This window comes from Gymnogyps californianus, chromosome 3 (assembly GCF_018139145.2).
Source record: "Gymnogyps californianus isolate 813 chromosome 3, ASM1813914v2, whole genome shotgun sequence".
Classification (NCBI taxonomy): domain Eukaryota; kingdom Metazoa; phylum Chordata; class Aves; order Accipitriformes; family Cathartidae; genus Gymnogyps; species Gymnogyps californianus.
Genome location: NC_059473.1, coordinates 22,954,565 through 22,975,434, shown reverse-complemented (window position 1 = coordinate 22,975,434; position 20,870 = coordinate 22,954,565). Strand labels below are relative to the sequence as shown.

Sequence of the window (20,870 nt, the reverse complement as noted above, 5' to 3'; positions counted from 1 at the left end):
AAGCAACAGTAATAAAAGCAAACAAATATTATCCAAAGTTTCTGTAAAGAGGAAGAGAAAGAATAACCTGTCACTCATGTTCTCATCTGAGCCTTTTTGCTCCTCATACTCCATTTTGTCCTTATTTGCTTGGTTCACTTCTTCATTTTCTATAACTACTCCTTCATCCAAGATTTCCGGTCCCTGTCGAGCTGCAGCTACTTTTCTTTTTTTCACTTTGCTCTTGGAAAACTCCTGGTGTTGGTATGATTTATTGTTATTGTCCATTTCTTGATCTCTGCTATTATCCTGCTGTTGAGTTATTGTCAGTGCATTAGAGACTTCTGATGGCAGATCTATTGCCATCCGTTTTACCTTTCTTCTCCTGCGCAAAGTTCTGTTTCCCAAACTGTCAACAGCCAAATCTGGTTCATGCCACAGAGGTCTTTTGCCTCTAATGTTATTTAAGTTTGAGGAAGGCCTACGTTTAGCAACCAACAACTGGTCATCGGAGTCACTGTGGTCTTTCTTATTAGCATGATTCTCCCTGTAGTCTTTGTTTGATTCTTCTAAACTGGAATCAGAACCTTCACTTAAGCAGTGACCAGTCTCCCAGGGATGATGGGTGGTAAATGAACGTCTTTTTCGTCCCCTCCTTTTCCTTGCCTGTCGCTTTAGAAGACAAGACACGCTTCGAGAATGATCTCCAGTATCAGCAAAACCTCCTCTGGCTTGCTCTGAACTTTCTTCCAGTGCTGAGACTAGATCGTGAACCAGCTCCTCCATAGTCCTACTGAAATGCCTATACATTTCAAGGAAAAAAAACCACATTAGAAAACAACAAATGAATCCAAAGTGTTAAGCATAAACTCTATAACAATTTTACCTGCCAAAATCATTTTAGTCACTTTAGGCAAGGTTGTCTTAATGTCCATCCTATAAAGATTATTATATTTCTGCTGAGAGACAAAACCTTGCCAATCAGTCCTACGCAATTTGCAACACATCAGCACATACATTCCTTTTAAAAGCTATCTTCCCAAATTTCTGTCCTGGAAAGAAAGTGGTGGTGGTGGGTCCCTCATTTGTTTTTGACCTCACTATTATTGTTTGGTTTTAATTCACCTCACCACATTTTTATGATTTTCAGGGATTCCGCATGGCAAGAGCATCAAAAAAGACCGCTCACTCTAACTGCAGGCAGGTAGGGACCACATTTTAAATTTATGAATGGGAAATGGAATACATAATATGCCTCCTTGACAGTATGTTAGGGAGTTCTGTTTAAGATTTGTCATTATGATAAAATATTTTTGAGGATAATTATCTCTTGATGCTGCCTAAATGCCAAAATAAAGTTAAGACAGTAATTCTTTGATAATATGACTCTTTTTTAAAGAGCGACTAATTCTGTCTCTCCAAATGGCTGATATCTGTTTGATTTTTTGAAAATATTGATTCAGCGGAATGATATTAAGTTGTGAGAATACCCTACTACAGGTAATTCTAGAGTATTAAAGGCAAAGTTTCCCACCACGTGTAGGCACTCACATCCACAGAATCACACACTTGTGTAAGGAAAAATGTCCCTAAACACACACAGTGTCTGATTAAGGCCTTATCCTTTTAAATGTTTTGCTCCTTCCTCCTCAAATTTCACTAGCATTTAGCATGTCTTTAACTCAGTATGCTTCAGTAAGTTCACCCATGCATTACATGAACATAATTACAAAAAGAAGAGAAAACATTAAATGATTGCTGCTGAACTCTAATCCTTCTGTGAAGGCTGTGAACCTTCTCTGTAAACACAGCAATCAGATTCTCACATCAAAGCATAAGAAGACCCCTTTCGTTGAGGTAAAGCAAAGAATAATGTTCATGCTTTTTATTACATTACACTAACTGATAAATATGGAAGACACTCAGTAAATTATGTCGCAGATGTTTAAAAGCAAGACTCTTCACGTTGTTTTACAATATAAATTGATGGAGGAATTAACAAATAGTTTTCTACCCATACCAGCAGAGTTATAGATGTGGAGAAAATCTGGACACATAGCACACAAGTTCCCTCTCTCACTTATCACAAACTCCAGTGTTAAAGGTACTTAATGGTGATGGCTGAATGGACAGTCATGACCGTCAAGTACACAAATTTTAAATATTAATGGGGGAACTGAAGGGCACGTTTAAGATGAAATCCAAGCTAGTCATGAAATATCTTACCTAAAGAAATTATATATTCTCCTTTTAAACCATTTTGAGAAACACTTAAACATTTCAATTGCAAGATCACCAAAAGCAGAGAGGGTGGTAGAAACAAGCTCATTTTGAATTCCTGAAACTACTGTGTCACTTGCATTTATTTCTCATACCTTTTTCTGTCCTGCTGTAATCTCTAGTCCTATTACTCCCTCTTAACCTAACATTTTCTTTGGCTCTTAGTACAGCAGAATCATCATATTATCTTGTAAGGGGTGAGACAGTTCTGGAAGAATGCTACAGTTTCTCCTTAATCCATTTGGTTCACAAGAATCAAAACCTCCATAATCACAAAAAAATACTTCTCAGAAGCAAGAGAAGCAACACGGTAGGAAAAGTATTCCAAATGAAGCAACAATTTTCTGAAAATTCAGAAAGAGAAAAGTGGAAGCCAATTAACCTGGAAATTACTTTGAGACACGTGGCATCAAAATGATTTAAAACTAATTCTTACTTCGAGTTTTCAAAGTTTCAATTACTGCGGAGGGTTTTAGCGGGGTGTGCGGGTTTTGTTTGGCTTTTGCTTGTGTAGTAGAAATTTCAACCACCAGTAGAGGCAAGTCCAGGTATATTTGTACGTGGTTTCTACGCATGATGCTTAAACAGATATATTAACCCATGTTTCTCAGTAGCTATAACTGCACAATGGGGAGGGCACTAGCCTCTTTAGCCTTATTGTTAAACACCCATGAAGACAGCTATCCTCACAGGTGTGCGGATCAGAAATGAGATGCCCTTGGGATTTAAGGGGCTTTCTAATACTTCTGCACTCATATAACAGGAGCCATAAGACTCAAACAGGCAAACTCCAGTACATTTATTTGGGTTAATTTGAGACATCAATTCCCCCAGCTGCCTGCCCAGCCCTTCTGCCACAGGCTTTTGCATTTATAGCAAACGGATAGAAGCAGAGGTGCACCAAAAACTGAACTAGTAGGCTTAAACCTACATTTAGCTCTCAAAACAAACAGGTTTCTGCTAACTTGCCAGAATATGAACTAGTATACATAATCTCTTGCAGCCCATTCTGCTAGTGCCGCTGCAGCACAAAGTAAAAGGGAAAGGGAAGACAGGGACACTAATGTCTACACTAATGTCTTAAACCACAGTTTATGATTAATTCATTCAATTCAGTATCCTTAATCCATATGGATAACTATATCACTAAAATCAAAGTAGCTCCTAGAGTGGACATACCAATTTACTCCAGATAATGGCATAAGTATGGTGGTAAAGTTGCCCTAGTTCTATGAAATACTTCAAGATCAAACACAATATATCCAGCTTGGATTTATAGATCTGATCTAAACTTGCCTTGAATTCCCCCCAAAATACTGTCAATACAGATAGTGCCAGATCAAAAGATGAAACTCAGAAGAGTGAACACCCTTAAGTGTTTTTGAAGTAAAGGGATAATATGATTCTTAAAAGGCCCTAAGCAGTAAAGGCACTTAATTTCCATCAGAGTACGACTTTGAATCTTATGCACTCCTGTAATTAATGTTTTCTGTTGAATATCAGGTCTCTTCATTGCAACTCCTGAACTAGGATCTGTACAGGGCAGCGACCTTGTTTACCCTAAAAATTACAGCCATGGTCTTATGTATAATATAACTGTATCCTAACTGCATTACCTCTTGGACCAGACAAATTAATATTATAATTTCTTCAACATGTTCCCTTAGGATGATTATGAGAATTACTTGACCAATTTGGGACACTGGAAGCTCCTTTGTAATAGACTGAGAATACAATACACATACTACTGCAGCTTTTTATTGACATTGCACTTTCAACATTAAAACTCCTTCTCCTGAAAACCCAAGAAATCTCTTTTGATTAATTTTATTGGAACTCTCATTTCTCTTGCTATAATTGAAGAAAAAAAAAAATGGCAACAGCAACCAGATAGCACAGTTAATCTGAAACCCGCTTCCAAAATTCAGGAGCGTATTTCTATTACAGCATTATTTATCAGACAAACTCAGTTTTGCAACTTTCTCCATTGTTCACAACCAGCCGTCAAGCTTGTATTCCAAACCTATGAAGTAATTTTAATCATCGCTGCAGATGTTACTGTAACAAAAATATTTGCATTTGAAATAGGTTGAAAAATAACTACAAGAAGTATTAAAGACATTACCAGTGAGTATCAACTGCATTCAGTAAGATGAGAAATTTCAAAGGTTGTAATAAGGAATGTAGAACAACATATTGAGGTACATAAAATATTAAGTTGAGCCATAGTTTAGCATGACTCACATAAGGCTATAAAAATGCTGTTAGAGCAACAGCCCACAGCTAGCAATAAACTGTAATGTCTTCACTAGGAGATTCTACTTTACTACAAGAAAATCTAGTTTGCCTACGTTGACCTTTACATTTATCTGAAGCAATTTTAATGTAGTTCACCAAAGGCTGACCCATTTCTTCTCTAACCCTTACCAGAACAGACCATAAAAGTACTGTTGCAGGAAACAGTGTAACTGCTTTCACCTACTCCAAAACAGTTCACACAGCTTGTGTTCAGCATTAATATCCATATTGAAACTCCTCACAGAAATAATGGGCACTTGCTTTTTCAGTGAAAAACAAGTATCATTTTTGCTCACTTCCCACCTAAAGCACATAACAATTGACTGGTCACAAAATATTTAACAAACACTCACACACTGACGGGAAAGCTAATTTAGTTGCACAACTCGTAAGGAGAGGCAGTATCTTTTCACTAAACTGACAGCTGCATTTACATTTACTTGCTAGTTCTATACCTTTTCCTGTTAAATAGATATGGGGCTTCTTGCAGCTAAAGTTACGCTGCATCTGTCTCCTATCAATTCTGAAAAGAACCATGATTTTTGCTGCCTTCACAACCCACCCTGATCACAAGCTAAGAGTACAAGAAAAATCAAGTAGTTCCTTGAACATCGGGATTATAAAACCTGACTTTCTATAATCTTTTCCCATACAGATTCTCTGATGTCTCGTAACATGGCTGTACTCACAGTGTACCTTTATCTTCAGACAGGTACTAATTTGAATCCCATTTCTCCACCTCAGAAGTTATTTTCACAAAGCCTTAGAAACAGTAGTTTTGAGACCTCTACTTTATTGATGAATGTGACTGAAATCTGGATTGAACAGGTGCAAGTATTCGGGAGGGAGCAGCAGATGATAAATCTCACCACCTTGCCTGAAGAATTTACAGATTCAAAAAAGAGAACTATCACGGTTCTTCGGATACAAAAAGGGGAAGCAAAACGGAGCAACACAACTTAGTTAAAAGTATTAAAAAACTAGCAAGAGACTATGGTACAGGACGAAATAACTGAAACTTGTGTTGTGTAGAAGCTTACGGTATACATCAGAAACAGAAGTTGTGCCTAGGTTAAACTCTCCTGTCATCCAATGGCCATCACCAAGAGGAGGACACAAAGCGTACAGTTCCATGTCCACACCTAGCTAGGTATTGTCCACTGGACAACCAGGTACACAAAGCTACGCAATGACCAAAATGCATTCTACCCTGTACCAACTGTTGCTGGAGGGCATAACAGCTAGCTATCAAGCTACAGAGAATCCCCATACTCTTCCATTTCTGAGGATCCTGCCCAGTGCTTCCTGTAAAGACTAACAGCCAATGCACTGGCAACACATTCAGAGTAAGTCTGACATGCAGACCAAAGAAACTTAATACAAATGTAGTCTTCATATTACAAAATTTAAAAATGTGACAGTGTCAGAACAGAAACTTACAGAAATTAAATGTCAGAAAACATAATTATTTTGAGTTTCATATAAGACAGTGTGAACAGTTACAAGAATTGAGGACTCTTGAGACAAGTCAGGCTACTACGCTGGAGCACGTCTGTATCTGAAAAGGGAAAAACAAACCCAAAATCCCAGGCTACTTCTCATCTTCAAGGTATGCCAACTCTCCTTTTTTGCAGTCAGTTATGTCTGTATATAAATCAGTCTCACAAAATAATAATAGTACAGGAGGAGTTTAAAAAAATATGAAAATTTATGAAAGTCATTATTGTACAATTAAAGACGTAACTACTACACTTGCTGGAAATTTCTATAATTTTTTTTTTTATATCAAATATATAGCTCCCATACATTTAATTGTATACAATTACTAGCAACATTTTATTCCTCCAATCACATACTACACATCAATTCTTGGTACCAGCTCTGTATTTGAGAAACTTCTTTAGACAAGTTTTGGATTTTCCTTACACTTGTCTTATACAATAAAAAGTTATTAGTATTTGAGGAATGATGGAATTTTATTAACCGATTATGCCACTGATCCCCCTAAAAATTAGGGCCAGACAAGCTTGCAATAAGTACATCTGACTTTTCTACAACTGCTGCTTATCTAAGAAGGCACAACAATAAATACTATCAAGTCTACTCATATTTAACAGTGAAAAAGTGTTCATTACAGAGCAATGGTATACAGTCAGAAAGATGCTGACAGGAACTGCATTTAATAAGGCTCTAACACAAATGAACTAGTCAGCCAGAAATGAGATTTAGAGCAATTTATCATGAGAGGTAGCAATTCTTGCAATCCCATTGCTGCCATTTACTGATATGTTTGCCTTTTTCAGAAGTATGACTTCATTAATCAATCGCCAAGGAGGAGAATCACGTGAACTGTCAAATGATGGCAATACGCTATAGCACCAAAGTCATTATCAAAAGAATCAGAGTGCCCAGTAAATACCCCAAATGCAAACTATTCCTAAATTGTCACATGTATTCACAATATAAATGAAAAACATTCAGCTTCAGAGGAGCTTTACCACCCAAAGTGAACACTCTAACTCTGTGGCTGTTCTGAATCTACTCACTTCTTTAGGGTCTTAATGTTTTTACAAAGCATAAGTTCTTGATTTTCTCCATCAAGTATTAGACATTGAAAAAAATATTTTCCTGCATCTCACTCAAATGGGTTTCCTTTGACAGACAGCTTCTGAAATAACTTACGTATAAGGATAAGAAAACAGAGTGGCTCTGAGGAGTAGTCAGATTTTTAACAGATCTTCCTTCGGAACTCCTAAACTAACAGTTCTACAGATAAGATTTCAATAATTCTCTCTGTACTGAATTCCCCTGGATAGTGTATTTGCACAAGCAAAATCATTACTGTCTGATGACAATTACAGAAGAATATGCCAAATTCCCACACCTTGTGCTGCTGAACGCTATTGTTATAGCCTCTGGAACTAAGCTACCTTATGTGGACACAAAATAGTAAAATTTAAAGACAAATGACAAGTTAAGTATATAATGAAAACTTTCTCAGAGTACAGATACAAGTTCGGAATGTCTTAAGCAATGTTTCTACTGTATGCAGCACTAGTACTGAAATAAGAATACTTCTGCCACTAGAGTATACCTCATTCTCTGAAGTGTTCTGAATTACACCAGCAGAAGTAAAGTTACGTTTACACCAGGCAAATTTGGATGCCTAGCAATACTGGCAAACTTCTTCTACCAAATAAATATCATCAGGGCAAATAAAATCCCTCTTCAAAAGCTTTTTCGTTTAGAAAAATGTAAAGAAGCCATGAAAATACCCACAGGAAAAAAGCGGTGGTATCAGCAGAAGTGGAGGAGGAATGGGGTTTCCTAGGTAAGAAAACTAAGTGCTGAGCCTTTCTCTTTCTCTTCTTCCCCATCCTCAGAAAAGAAACAAAGAAAAATGTAAAAGAAAATCTATTTCAGATCTGGGAACTCTACCCCCAGGTGTCTGTATACATAACGTAGGGTCTAAAAAAGCCTCAAGGCCTCAAATTATCAACATTCCAGAAAAAAACCACAAACAAAACCCCACCACACTCCACTTCCATTAGTAAAAGCGAAATGAACTAAAAGTTATACACATCAGTTGATACCTAACATATCACAAGATACCTAACATTTCACGAAGGAAATGAAAGGCTTCCCAGTTGGTTGTCTGGGACGTCTTGCTTCCATCAAGTCTCTCCACTACCACTCTTTATACCTCCATGGCCTATTAACAAAACTCACTTTTCCCTTCTTCTATTCTGTTGCTCGGTTTCCCCTCTTCACAGTTCTACAATAAAAACAATATGGCCTCTGGGGTCACTATGCTAGTATATGGAATTACATAAAACAGTAAATCTGTCAACTCTACTGCAGTGGAACTACCCATACTTTCCTTGCTCATTGGCTACAGCTGCACTTGTTGATTATTGGTTTGCAACAAAATAGCTTCAGAGCAGCAAACACACCAACCGATTGTTTCTGCAGCATACACTGCAAAGGTTTTAGGCCTTAGAGGGTCTACCACAATTAGAACACCCCCTCCCCCCAAAAAAAACCCTAAATAAACTTGTGACAAAAGTTTTGATTTATCGTTTGCCTGCTGTCCTTTTTTAGCAACGAGGGGAAGTTTCTTCCTCCAGCCCGCTGCTCGCTTACAAACGCGGTGACCCACTGAGACGTGCCAGTGGCACCTGCCAGGCCTCCAACCCCTCTTCCCCCGGCGGCCTTGGGCTGAGAGGAAAGCACCAACGCCTCTCCCCCAACCCAACCGGCAGCAACGGGGGAGCGCAGGCCAGGAGAGGCCTGGCAGCTCGCCGGGCAGCGGCGAGGGCCGGCCGGAGCGGGGCCAGCACTTGCCCCCACGTTTCCAAGCCCCACATAGGGCGCGGAGACGGTGTTTCCGATCGCGCCCCCCAAATACCAGCACCACCCCCGCGGCCCCACGAGAGGGCAGGGGGCGGCGGAGACGTCCCCCTGGGCCCGCGGGCGACCCCCCGGGCCTGGGCTTACCAGCTCTTTCTCGCCGCCTGAGCTCGGGTCGGGGTAGGTTCAGCGACCCGGAACATGAACCCGGCGCCTCCCCCGGCCGCTCCCCGGGGAGGCTGGCGCCACTTCGCAGAGACTGGGCCGAGGGGAGACCGGGCAGGGGCCGGAGGCAGCGCCGGGGGCTGGCGAGTGAGGGCCGGGAGAGGAGGACGCGGGCGGCCAGCGCTGCTCCTCAGTCCCCCATGATGAGAGCCCGGAAGCAGCTGCGGCACCGGGAGGAAGCCGGGAGCGACCATCTCGCCTCTTCCCCTCCCTCTCTGGACCGCTGCCCGGCGGCGCCGCGTCCCCTCCAGCACTCCCTGCCTTGGCCCCGCTTCCGTCCCGGTCCAGCTCCGCGGGGCTCCCGCTGCCGCCGATGCCCTGCCGTTCCCTGTCGGCAGGGCTGCCGTGGGGAGCGCCACCCCTGCGCCCGCGCGGAGTGGTACAGTCCCGTTGCCATGGTGGCGGCGTCGGGAGGGCGGGAAGGAGCGGGGGAGCATGGCCGCCCTGGCCCGGCTTCAGGCGAGGCTATCGGGGCTGCGGGAGGAGTATTTCCGTAGGAACAGGTAACCGGGTCGTGCAGGTGGTGGGGCGGGACGCACCTCCACACGCTGGGCTGGGGCTGGCGGGGCGGGCAGCCCCCGGTCTCCCCCGGCAACGAGATGGTGGCGCTCCCGCTGAAAACGGTTTAGCTTTAAACCCCCCACCCCCTTGCCCCCGAACATTGCCGGAGTGATCTGAGGAGACCTGATGGCAGCAGCACAGTTTCTTCAAGGGGTCCGTTTACGCACCGAAAATAGTTCGTGTCCCGCTCTTCCCCCGCCCCCCGCTAATTTTGAGGGAAAAGAAGGAGCCTCTGGAAACTCCCGAGGGGCGCTGAGCCTCGCGAGTTCAGCCCGGGAACCGGCCCTTCTCCCGCCTCGGGAGCCGGCCTCCCCTCTCCCGCCCCGCTCCGGCGGCCGAGCTCTTCCCAGAGGCTGACTCAGGCGGAGCCGCCCGAGTGGCGCGCCAGCCGTGAGCCCCGGCTCTCGTGGCTCCGGTCTGTAACTTTTACCGGCCGTTTAGTTTATCCTGTTGAAAGGCACCGCTTTTTTTTTTTTTTTTTTTGATTATTTTTAGTTACTTGACAGAGAACCGCCCAGCTCCCGAGGGAGATGATGTTTATTATCCACACTGTTTAAAATTGAGCTTCGTTTCTAAATTAGATTATGCGGCTTGAGTTTCTTGCACCTGGGACATGTTTTGTCTTTTTCTACTAAGTTAAGGAGATGTTTATTCTACTAAAGATCCAAAATGTCCCACATAGAGAGTGGCAGGCTGATTGATCAGATCACCTGTTACCCTTCTCTTAACCCAGTGGGACAGTTTGTACTGCTGACTTTTTTGACTGCTAAGATGGTGGTGGCCAACTTTTCCCAGATCAGATTTTAGGAAATCAAATGTTTTAAGACCTATTTTAATATTGCATAGATTTGTCCTGTAGACCCTTTTATTCAACTGTATTGTTGCTGCTGCTGTACGTGTAATGCTAACACTCAAACAGAAAAAAAAGCATATTTAGCATAGTTGGGGGGGGGTCTTTACTAATTAATGAATCATTTGTTTTAGAATCCGATTACAACAGCATTAGCGTGAATAACAAAGCTCCCAAACATCGCTAAAAGTTACACTGAGTCCAAGTCCTGCCTGCATATAAAGTGTTGTGTTTTCCCGTTCTTTCCCTGAACTTTAGCTTGTACTCTTGTGGCTGTACACACAGCAGTTCACTAAATGAGCATCAGTTACAGGAGGCTATGCTTGTATTTCACATATTCCAGGTTAGAAAGAGCAGGCTGAGCCAGACATGGAAATCCATTGGAGGGCAGCATGCTTGATGTTTGGGGATTTGTTTTTGGCAGAGCTTTCAAAAAATGAATTGTTTCCCTTTTAAGAATAGGCTATAATCCATCAGCTTCTTGAAATTCAGATTTTCAGCTGAGAATATAAATGAGAGGCTTCAAACAGTCCAGCTCAGCAACTGAAGGGCTGATCAGTACTCTGATCTCTGTTCTTTAGGGTGAAAATCTTGGACTACTTCAACACAGCTCTCAGTACAATCCTGAAACAAATCAGACTATCTTGTTTAGAGATTTTGATAGATCCTTATTTAACTTTTAAACTTAACAAATAAGTTTTGGGCATTAATGTGTGTCAAATTTGCAGTGGTCTTTGAAGTATTTTTGAAGCATTTGTATTTTGAAGTCAGACAACAGCTTTAATTTCCCTTTCAGAACTATGCTTTATCTACATAATGTAATAGATCTGTTAAAATTGCCAAATCTGGGATGCTGTGAGCACATGAGTCAGTGTAATCTGTGCAGTCACTCATCATTCACAAATAGTTTGAGGGCATTCAGATGAAAATACATGATACTGTAAAAAAAGCGGTTACTTAGTCTATGAAGTCAGTATTCTGCAGTGAAATACCAGATTCCTCAAACGATCTGAGTTGATCTGAAGCATCAGAAGGTGCAGAAGAATATAGATTACCAAGTATTACCTTTTTTGGTATGAGTTGCCCTCTTGGCAAATACCTCCAAGGGTAAGACCTGAAGGATTTAGTTCCATGTGTGTCAAACACATTTTAAGCCAAAAGAAAAATATTTCTTTCTTCACCTATCTATCAAGACCTAAAAGCAGAATTCCGTAGAACATCTAGAACACACAGACCCTCCAGAGCAGCTTGACTTAAAGCAACCCTGGTGAAAACTAAGTACTCTTGCTAGCAATTACTGCTGCAGGAGGAACAGAGTAATTGAAGTGCCTTAAAGTAAATCCCCAAATTAGAAAACTTTCTTTATCTTTCAAAATGCATTTGCTGTTTTAGGACTCTACACCTGTTCCATTAAAAATTAGGGCAGGTTGATGACTGTAATATCTTGCCTGTTGGTTGTGGTTAGACAGGTTTACCTGGTCTTAATAATGTTCTTCTGATCTTAATAACATTGCTGTCATGCTTTATGCAGAACTCTATTTATGTCAGAGTTATGATGTCTCCTAAACTGACTTTGTAGGAAAGCACCTTTCTAGGGAAGCACTTGCCCAATGATGGCAGAATGCAAAAATACCATAAGCCTGCACCTTGACAAATACCCTGTCAGCATGAGCATTAGAATACACAGGATCTGTTAGTGCATTCTCTTATTTTAAGTGTTAAACAATTTTATCAATTACTCATTCAAGAACCTACTTTTATTTACTGTAACATCTATATGTTAGATGCTGACCTTGAATATGCCTTTTTAACGTTCAGTAAAGTCTTTGAGAAGTATCTGTGACTCTAAAAGCTTAATTCAAACAGTATGACAACTATGCAATCTGATCAGAAGGGTGGATACCAGCTTGAGCAACTTATACCTCAAACCACTTCTGCTGGCAAGGCCAGTTGAAAGTGTTTGTGGAACTATACTGTAAGAAAAACAAGGCTGTTGGTAGTCTGCTTCAATAAACTTTACAACAACTTCTGAACTGACTTGTCCAGGCAAGACAGAATGCCAGCTAAAAAACCTAACAGGAAGTAATAGAGGAGAAGGCTTCTGCTCTTCCAGAAGCAGACTGTTGCCACTGCCAAGTGGGTAGGACTGGTTTTGGAGCTGTCACCTCTGACGTGGCCAGTCCCACATCCCCTTCATTTCCAGGCTGTGATCGTGGCCGTCTGTCCAGGGCCAAATAGCTCATACCCTTTTAATCAAAATCATTTACCTCTAGGTAAAAGTATTCTGGAGAGGTCTGCTTCCTATGAAGTCTAGGAAGCTGCACAAGAGAGGAACAATGAAGCTCTCTAGCATAAATGCCAGCTTTGATATTGACTTATTTTGTGCTCTTAGGTAAAAAAGTCTGTTTTCCACAGTTTCCAGGTACTGGACAGGTCTGATGCATGTCAGATGACGATGAAAATTTGTGCCTGTTTCATGTGATTTGAGAGCATATGCTGCACCAGATGATATAAAATGAATGGAGCTAATGTTTCTTGATCTCTGGCAGTAAATCTGTGTTTTGTTTTTCAAGAAATATAATGAGGATAATCCTAATTTATCAGATAAAAATTAATCTTGTTGGTGTTTACCGAGGCAATTAATGTTGACACAACACTTTGTTAGGAGAGCTAACTAATATCAACTAGTTAAGAAAACTAACTGATAGTAACCTAATTGTTCTTTTGGGGCAGGTGTAACAAATTAAACTATTTGGTAAATATGTTCCTAATAAAAATGAGATAGCAAAAAAATCCATGAAAATTAAAATACAATTTTAAGTTCAAAGACTTGACAGTTATTGACATTTTGAAACAAACAAACAAAAAAGTAAATAAAAACTAGAGGTGATCTCTTAGCTGGGTTCTACCCCTCAGCATTGAAACTCATCATAGTAATGATTTCTTCCTGAACTCTCTGAAAAGTCTCTTTCAGATTCACATATTTCTGTAATCTCTTTTAGATTCATCGTTTTCCTTACATGACTTTTACCTTTGTCACAAACACTATTCTCCTAATAGACAGAGTCACAGAAAGGAGGCAAGCAAGGACTATCTCTTGGAATTATTTTCTGACTTTCTGATGAGGTCCTTTTACTTGTGCTTCTTTCCCACTTGCGCATATACCTTTTTGTTGTACTATGTCATTTGACACAAAGCTTTGACAGCTAATAGTTCTTGAAAAGTTCCTTGAAGTCATCAGTTCTCCACCTCCTTCTGTCTGGAATCTTCAGCTGCCTCACCAGTATTTCTTTCTAGATAACCTTTCTTCTCATGTAACTTAAAAACCAACTCATCTTTCTCTGTATCCTCCCTTTTTTATTAGTTCCTCTAGCATCTATATTAATCAATGCTGCAACCCTAGCGTATTTTCTAATTCTTTTGTTTCCTTTTGTTCCCTCCTTGCCTGTCTGCAGCACGTGCCAATACGCTGCCAGTTTCATTTCTACATTATCTCCAAAATCCGTGTCTTTAAATTACGATTGTGAAAAGTCCTGTGAAGACTCAATAAGCTGTTGCATTGACTACTATAATTCCATGTAAAAGATTCCCATGGTCATCCCTTTGGAACCCATCCAAATTACTAACAACGTTTGTTTCCAATTCCCAACTGCCTTTTTAAGCCACACTAAGATTTCATGTCCTGACATTCCAGGCCTTCTAAAGTTTGGAAATTTCCACGTCTAGTTTCTTTTCTGTGCTTTATTGTTCTGACTCATAATAGTTTTAACTTACATTTGTATCTCACTTTCCTTCGGTCACCTCCTCTTCTTTTTCATATTTCTCCTCTTTAAATTCCTTCCTAAGAAACTAGCTGAAAGGTCTAAATCCTCTACTTTCACCCTGTAAGATCAGCTCATATTCATTAAAAAAATCTACATACAAGGAGTGTATCTGTCACCATTATTAATGCTATCACTGTTCAGGTAATAAACAAATAAAATATTTTGTATTGGTCATAAAACAATGTACTTGAACTAGATCTCACCCTTAATATATCCTTCTTATAAATTCCATTGATATTTATCATGATAATATTGATCACAGTTAATTTATTTAATATTCATGTAGATACACAATTTTATACATAGCTACAGGATTTTTTGTTATAATTCAGGCCTAATTATCATTAAAGCATTATCCATATATTTCACCTACAACGGAAGAAGTCCATGATATGCTGACATGGATATTCAGTATTTTATGGGAACAAGAAGTACACTCTCCCAAGCCTTACATCATCTGCAAGTTGCGATACTCTTTATCTTTGTTATCTTCATAATATGCAACTAATGTAGCTTATATTGTTCTGCACTATTATTTAACTATGTAGAATTAAAAAGTGAAAAACCTGGTGAAAAAGATCACAAACTGCAACAGTAAGACATATTTAGAAGAATTTTTCTGCTTTGGTACTAAATTACCGTGCTGACAAGTATTACTACTTTTTATATTTTCAGATCTGTAGATGAAGACAGAAAAATAGAGTACAAAGCTGCTGTCAAAATCCAGAGCTGGTTTCGAGGATGCAGAGTCCGAGCCTATCTGAGGTAGTATATTAAGCCTATTTTAATCTGTATTTCAATCTTGATTTTTTCCCCCCCATTTCTCATGGTATTACTTGATTTTAATAAAATGAGAGCGTTTGGGAAAAAAACCCAAACCATTATTCTGCTTTTAAATAGAATTAAATATATGCTGTGCCACTGTAAGAAATAATAATTTTTGATTTTCAGAACTGCATACAATTAAAATGGCGTAATGCTAATAAGTAGCATGGAAATAATCCATCTTCAGAATACTTACAGAGTATTGTTTAAGAAATCTTGGCATGACTGGAAAAACAAAAAGATGTCCCTCATATGCTGTTTGCAGAGACTTTTCTTATCGCTGTTACTGTGGACATTACAGAAAAATTGCCTAGTGAGTGTATGGTAACTCGATTCTTATTGTAGAAAATTAAGTTCTACTGCTGGATTTGACCAGGTCATTTAAAAAAAATATTTCTTTAAATAATTTTCTCCATTTATAAAACAGAGATCATGTACAATTACTTTGTTCTGTAAAATGCCGTATCGACATTGATATAAATTTTTTGGAAACACTATGGTTGGTCCCTTCTCCCAGGAGGACCTCCTCCATTTTTTATGATCATAAGCCCAATTAGGCAAACTCATATGCTTGAATTTCTGTATCTTCATAAAAATTAAGGCTGTGAGGGGGGAGGGATTCTTATATCTTCTAGTTTGACGTCTTGCCTGTCGCAAGTCATTATGTATCTAGACATACTATATCGAGCCTAAAGAATTATTAGGTTAAATAACATTAATCACTTAATGACCAATATTTCCCTCATAAAAAGATAGGCTACAACCATTATGTGCACTTTTTAAAAAAAGCGCTGGTAAACTGTTTTCCATTGCTGGTTCAAGTGTGTTGTCACAGGATGCAGCCATCACATGCAAGTGTTCAGCAGACAAACAAACATGGTATTTCAGCCCTCCAAGGAATATCAGCTATGCCATCAATGTCAAAAACCCCTACAAAGACAGAGGATTGGTTAGTGCCCCTCTGTTTCCAGCACGAGTAACAACAGTATGCTGCAGAAGAAAGTAAAACCCAAGTGTTTTAGCCAATCTATTCTGTAGGAAAATGCTCTTCCACACGCACATTTGTATTTAGTAATGACCAATGTAAGAACAATGTAGTTATAATGAGCATGTAAGAAGAACTAAATCACCTAAGTGTAGAAGAGGATTTTCTCTGCGACTGTGTACAGAGTGATCCTGCTCAGTGTCCTCTTTCCAAAGATGGATGTGGTATCTCACTTAGGAGCACAGGCTCAATATAGCCAGTTGTCAGTGTTCTGAATTACCCTCTCATTTAGGTCCTTTGAACTACCTGCTGGAAAAGACTGCCTCCACTGAGTGACTCTAGCAAGGCTTCTAAATTTGATGTCCATAGTTAGGTGGTATGAATGCTCCCCTATATAGCTTTTTCTAGGCAGTCCCAAAGTAATGGTTGCATTATTTGCTGCAAAATTGATGTGAGACATCAGTTATGGAACTTTTAGTAGCATAATGAAGTGTATATAATCAGGACAGACTAAAGATTTACTTACAATTAAGCTAGGTGTAATAGTCTAAAAATTCCAGATACCTGTGGGTTTTGTCAAATATTTAAAAATTGTAAAGCTGTGAAAATGTTGCATGTAACTGAAAAAATTCTGAACTGGTCAGATATGTTGATTAAAACCATTCATGAAAATACAATCATCTATCATGCAAACTACATTTGTAAGGTTATTTCATTAAATTTTTGTAATGATAACTGAAATAGCATATAGGTAAGTTTGCAGTAACCCACTTTTTCCAAAAGCAAAGTATGTGTGTATGTATAAATATATGTATATATTGGTTTATAAGTGTGTATGTGTGTGCATATGTATATATGCATACATGTATATGTATAAAGTATGTTTGCAGTGGCCATCTGTTTGGAATAAGTGTGGATATAATACACTATACGTTATTTTTAATATTAGGAAAAAATAAAGTTATATTGTAACGTCTCAAAATAATGATTATTTTGTTAATATATTTCATTTTAGATATCTGAACAAAATGGTGATTTTTATACAGAAGTGGTGGAGAGGTTATCGAAGTAGAAGATACTTCAGAAAAATGGTGGAGGTAGAAAACTAGTTTTAAAAATTTTGTTTGATTATTTGTAGAATACATATGGAGTAATTCAGTCACTCATCTTGAAATTAAAAAGCTGAAACTTGATCCTTTATACACACAGACACGTACTTAACTTTACTATGATGAAAAGCACCGTTAATTTCAGTAAGCTGACTCATAATGGTCAAGTTAAGTCAGTGTTTAAGTGTTTGCTGCTCTAGAGTATTAGTCCCCAAACCAGCAATGAGATCTGCTCATGCAGAAGCCTGCTCGCATGATGCTAATTGCAGAATTGGAGATTTTCAAGATGCTTTTTTTCCTGGCAGAACTTTTAATTCTGAAAATAAAATAAGCCAATGTGTCTACACATTGCTGTTCTATGTTTTAGTGGTTTAAATTTCTTACTTAATGAACCTTGAAGTATTTGAGGTTTTGCCTTAAGGCACGCAGCAGATCACAGTCAATCTAATTCCCTTGACGGACTTGAAGATAGCAAAAGTGTATGATAGCACACAAGCTGAAACCTCTGTTAACAGGTTTAGGAGATTAAGAAGAAACTAATTTGCCTTTAACATAAAACAATTAAGTTTTTAATATGTAGTTTACTTCACTAATTTATCAAATTATGTTAATGTTTTACAATAGTTTTTAAACTTGTTAGTCATTTATTATTGATTAATTTTGTTAGAGTTAAATTGTTGTGTTTCAGTCAAAACAGACAAGTCAAGAAAAAGCAAAACAAAAGAGCCATAACAACTTATATGTTACAAGCTGAAGTCCATACCTCCTACTAAACTGTGTTTTCAAGTAGCAGGACTTGTATGCCTGAAAGCTTGTCTATTTTTCCCCCAAGTGTGTCAGTAATCTAATTAAAGATTTTATCTCTTCCAACTTACCTGGCTTAACTAATAAATTATGAGTCGTCCTTTCAGGCTATGGTTTTCAGTCCATCTTCTAAAACACTAATTTTTGAATACAGGGCAGATAGCTGCATGGTTGGATTGGGTTCTGCTTTAAAAAAAGTGGGACTTCAGTTGAATATTGTCTCTGAGTTTAGGGAAGGTTTGTTTAATCGAAAAAAGCTTCTGTAGAAAAAGAGACGTATGATAATGTTAATGTATGTTAAAATTTGTTAATGAAAAGAAAGGATCCATGCAGCCGCTAGGAAAAGGGAAGGAAGAAATCAACTTCATGTGAAACATTGACACATACTGCCAAAACATGTTGTGGAACTCCCTTTACTGCAGGTTTTTAAGAGCAGATTAGACAAATGCTTATCATGAATGGCTTAGATATGCTTCAGGCAATGTTTTAGGTGGAGTCATCTCATGACGTCCCCTCCAGTTCTACATTTTTTCACAGTTAAAACATTTTAGAGTGGTGAATTTCACTTCAGAAACAAGGTGATTTATGTGTTTCTGTGTTTTTCAAGATGAGAATAAGAACCATGCCAGTTTTGGGCAGCTGATCATTAGGTCTTTAAGAAGGCTTAAGCAGGACAAAGATCTGATGGTGGCCATTTTACATATTTTTCAATTCCCGCAAATTGTAAGGAGCTATTTTTTGGCCACCCCATGTTCAAATGGTAATTTCTTTGTTGATAGTAATCAGTTTCCTATTTTGAACAGAATGATGTCACTGCAGAGACTTATTTTTATATATAAAGGTTGTGAAAACAGTGGTGCCCAGATAAGGTACAAAATGAACACATCATCACCTTGCCTACTGTCCATTGCACTGTTCTGAGAGGTGCCCTATAGGTAAGATGGCAAGATAATTCTTTCCAGAGAACCAACCTGCAACGGCATTTGGAATTGGTGCCCAGTGACAGGATGAGAGGCAGCAGGCACAAACTGAAATACAGGGAATTCCATGCAAAGATAAGAAAGAAAATTTTTTACTGTGAGGGTGGTCAAATACTGGAATGGGTTGCCCAAAGAGTGCAAACTGTGTTTGTGGAGCATCCATCCTTGGAGATACTCAAAACCCAACTGAACGAGGCCCTGCACAACTTGCTCTAATTGACCCTTCTTTGAGCAATGGTTTAGAGCTCCAGAGGTCCCTGACAACCTCAATTGTTCTATGCATCTATGAAGTTGGAGGTCTTTTACATCATCTCTTTATTACTTCTTTCTTCTTAAAAAACATTCTGACAGTTACATTTTAAGATAAAGTCTTTCAAGTTAGCACAGATTTCCTGTAATAACCAAGCTGAGATAGCTAGCATCATAAAACCCACTCAGCTTTCCATTCTTGAAATATTTTTCTGAAAATAAAAATAAAAATTACTTTAACCAATAAAGCCTGGTTCATATGTAGTTCTTCGAATAGACATAACTGACAAGCCCTTGCCAAATCTGAAGTCTGTGGAATAATGTAGGACAAAAAATTGTGCAAGCCTACACTTTGTACACACATTCTAAATCAGACCATGAATTCATCCAGTTTCTGGATTCCAGTACTTATCCAATATTAGTCAGGGCTCTAAAGAAACAGAATCTTATCAGCAAGCTTACGAATTGTACAGCAATCACCATAGAAAACCACCTTTTTCCCTCAAATACTTCATTTTCTGCTTGCCATCTCTTTGATTGGAGAGGACTAAATAGGACAGCTTGATTGGAAGCTAACCTGAAAGCCATACAAGTAGCAGATAAAAAGGCACTTTTTTCTTCCTTTAGACCACTATATTCAGTATTGTCTGTTTTGGGGTGGACTTAAATATAAAGTTCAAGTTCATTCCCTATATTAATTGTTATACTATCTTTACTCAATCAATGGCTGAATTTGGAATATTTTAAAAAGAAACAAGAATCTTCTCAGCAGCTTAACGCAACTTTTAAGTTAAAGGATCCGTTAATGTTTGCATTGAACTCTTGCTAATAACTGTTGTAATGACTCCTGATTATGAAACACAATGATACATGAGACATGATAGTTCCTTAAATACAAAAAAAATTGGTCACTTTAAAATTTGTCCACTGATAATGATTGGATTGGTAACTGCTGCCAGCAAACAAGGCAAAGCATATGCACAAAATACCCATGATTACTTGATAATAAATCATTTTAATGATTATACTCAAAATTGTGAAATGTGAGTGGTACTGATGCGGAAAATAACAAAGACTGAGGCTCATCAGATTGGCTGTCCATATGTGCATCACTACTAGTATTTCATTTGTTACTCCTCTAGTGCCTCTTCCTTTGATTGTTAAAATACATTAAGTTTAAAAAAAAACTATTGATGGTGTTTATATGACTAAAGTTATGTGCCTTTCTATATTCTAAAATAGGTGCTTTGGTATAAAGCTTTGTTTCCTAATATTAATCTCAAGTTAAAATTAAGAACTGCACTCCTATAGTTTTCTTGATAACTTAGTTACGTTGGTTGTACTGGATTCTGAAAGTCTTGCATGACCTGCAGGAAAGTATGAATTTTAAAACCAGGCAAACACCAGAACATGAATCAAACTGTACGTCAGTGTTTCTTTTTACAATATTTCTCAAAGTCAAGAAATCACTTGATAAAGCAAAGGGAATTGTAGCATTTCATTGTTATATGAAGTTGGCACGCATGATGGCCATATTTTCAGCTCACTTTG

General features: G+C 38.7%; 2 protein-coding genes across 2 annotated transcripts in view; one reads left to right on the top strand and one right to left on the bottom strand.

Moving 5' to 3' along the window:
- GPATCH2 (G-patch domain containing 2) overlaps positions 1–9,144 on the bottom strand; it is a 127,279-nt gene extending 118,135 nt beyond the window's left edge. Inside the window, exons 1-2 of the mRNA XM_050893237.1 lie at positions 9,055–9,144; positions 68–781 (exon numbers count right to left, since the gene is read on the bottom strand). Coding sequence (XP_050749194.1) covers positions 68–781; positions 9,055–9,110 — 770 coding nt within the window. The 5' untranslated portion in view covers positions 9,111–9,144. The remainder of the gene's footprint in view (positions 1–67; positions 782–9,054) is intronic.
- Positions 9,145–9,567: 423 nt separating this feature from the next.
- The window catches only part of SPATA17 (spermatogenesis associated 17), a 92,493-nt gene continuing 81,190 nt past the window's right edge, over positions 9,568–20,870 (top strand). Inside the window, exons 1-3 of the mRNA XM_050894797.1 lie at positions 9,568–9,635; positions 15,043–15,132; positions 17,193–17,274. Of these exons, the coding sequence (XP_050750754.1) occupies positions 9,568–9,635; positions 15,043–15,132; positions 17,193–17,274 (240 nt within the window). The remainder of the gene's footprint in view (positions 9,636–15,042; positions 15,133–17,192; positions 17,275–20,870) is intronic.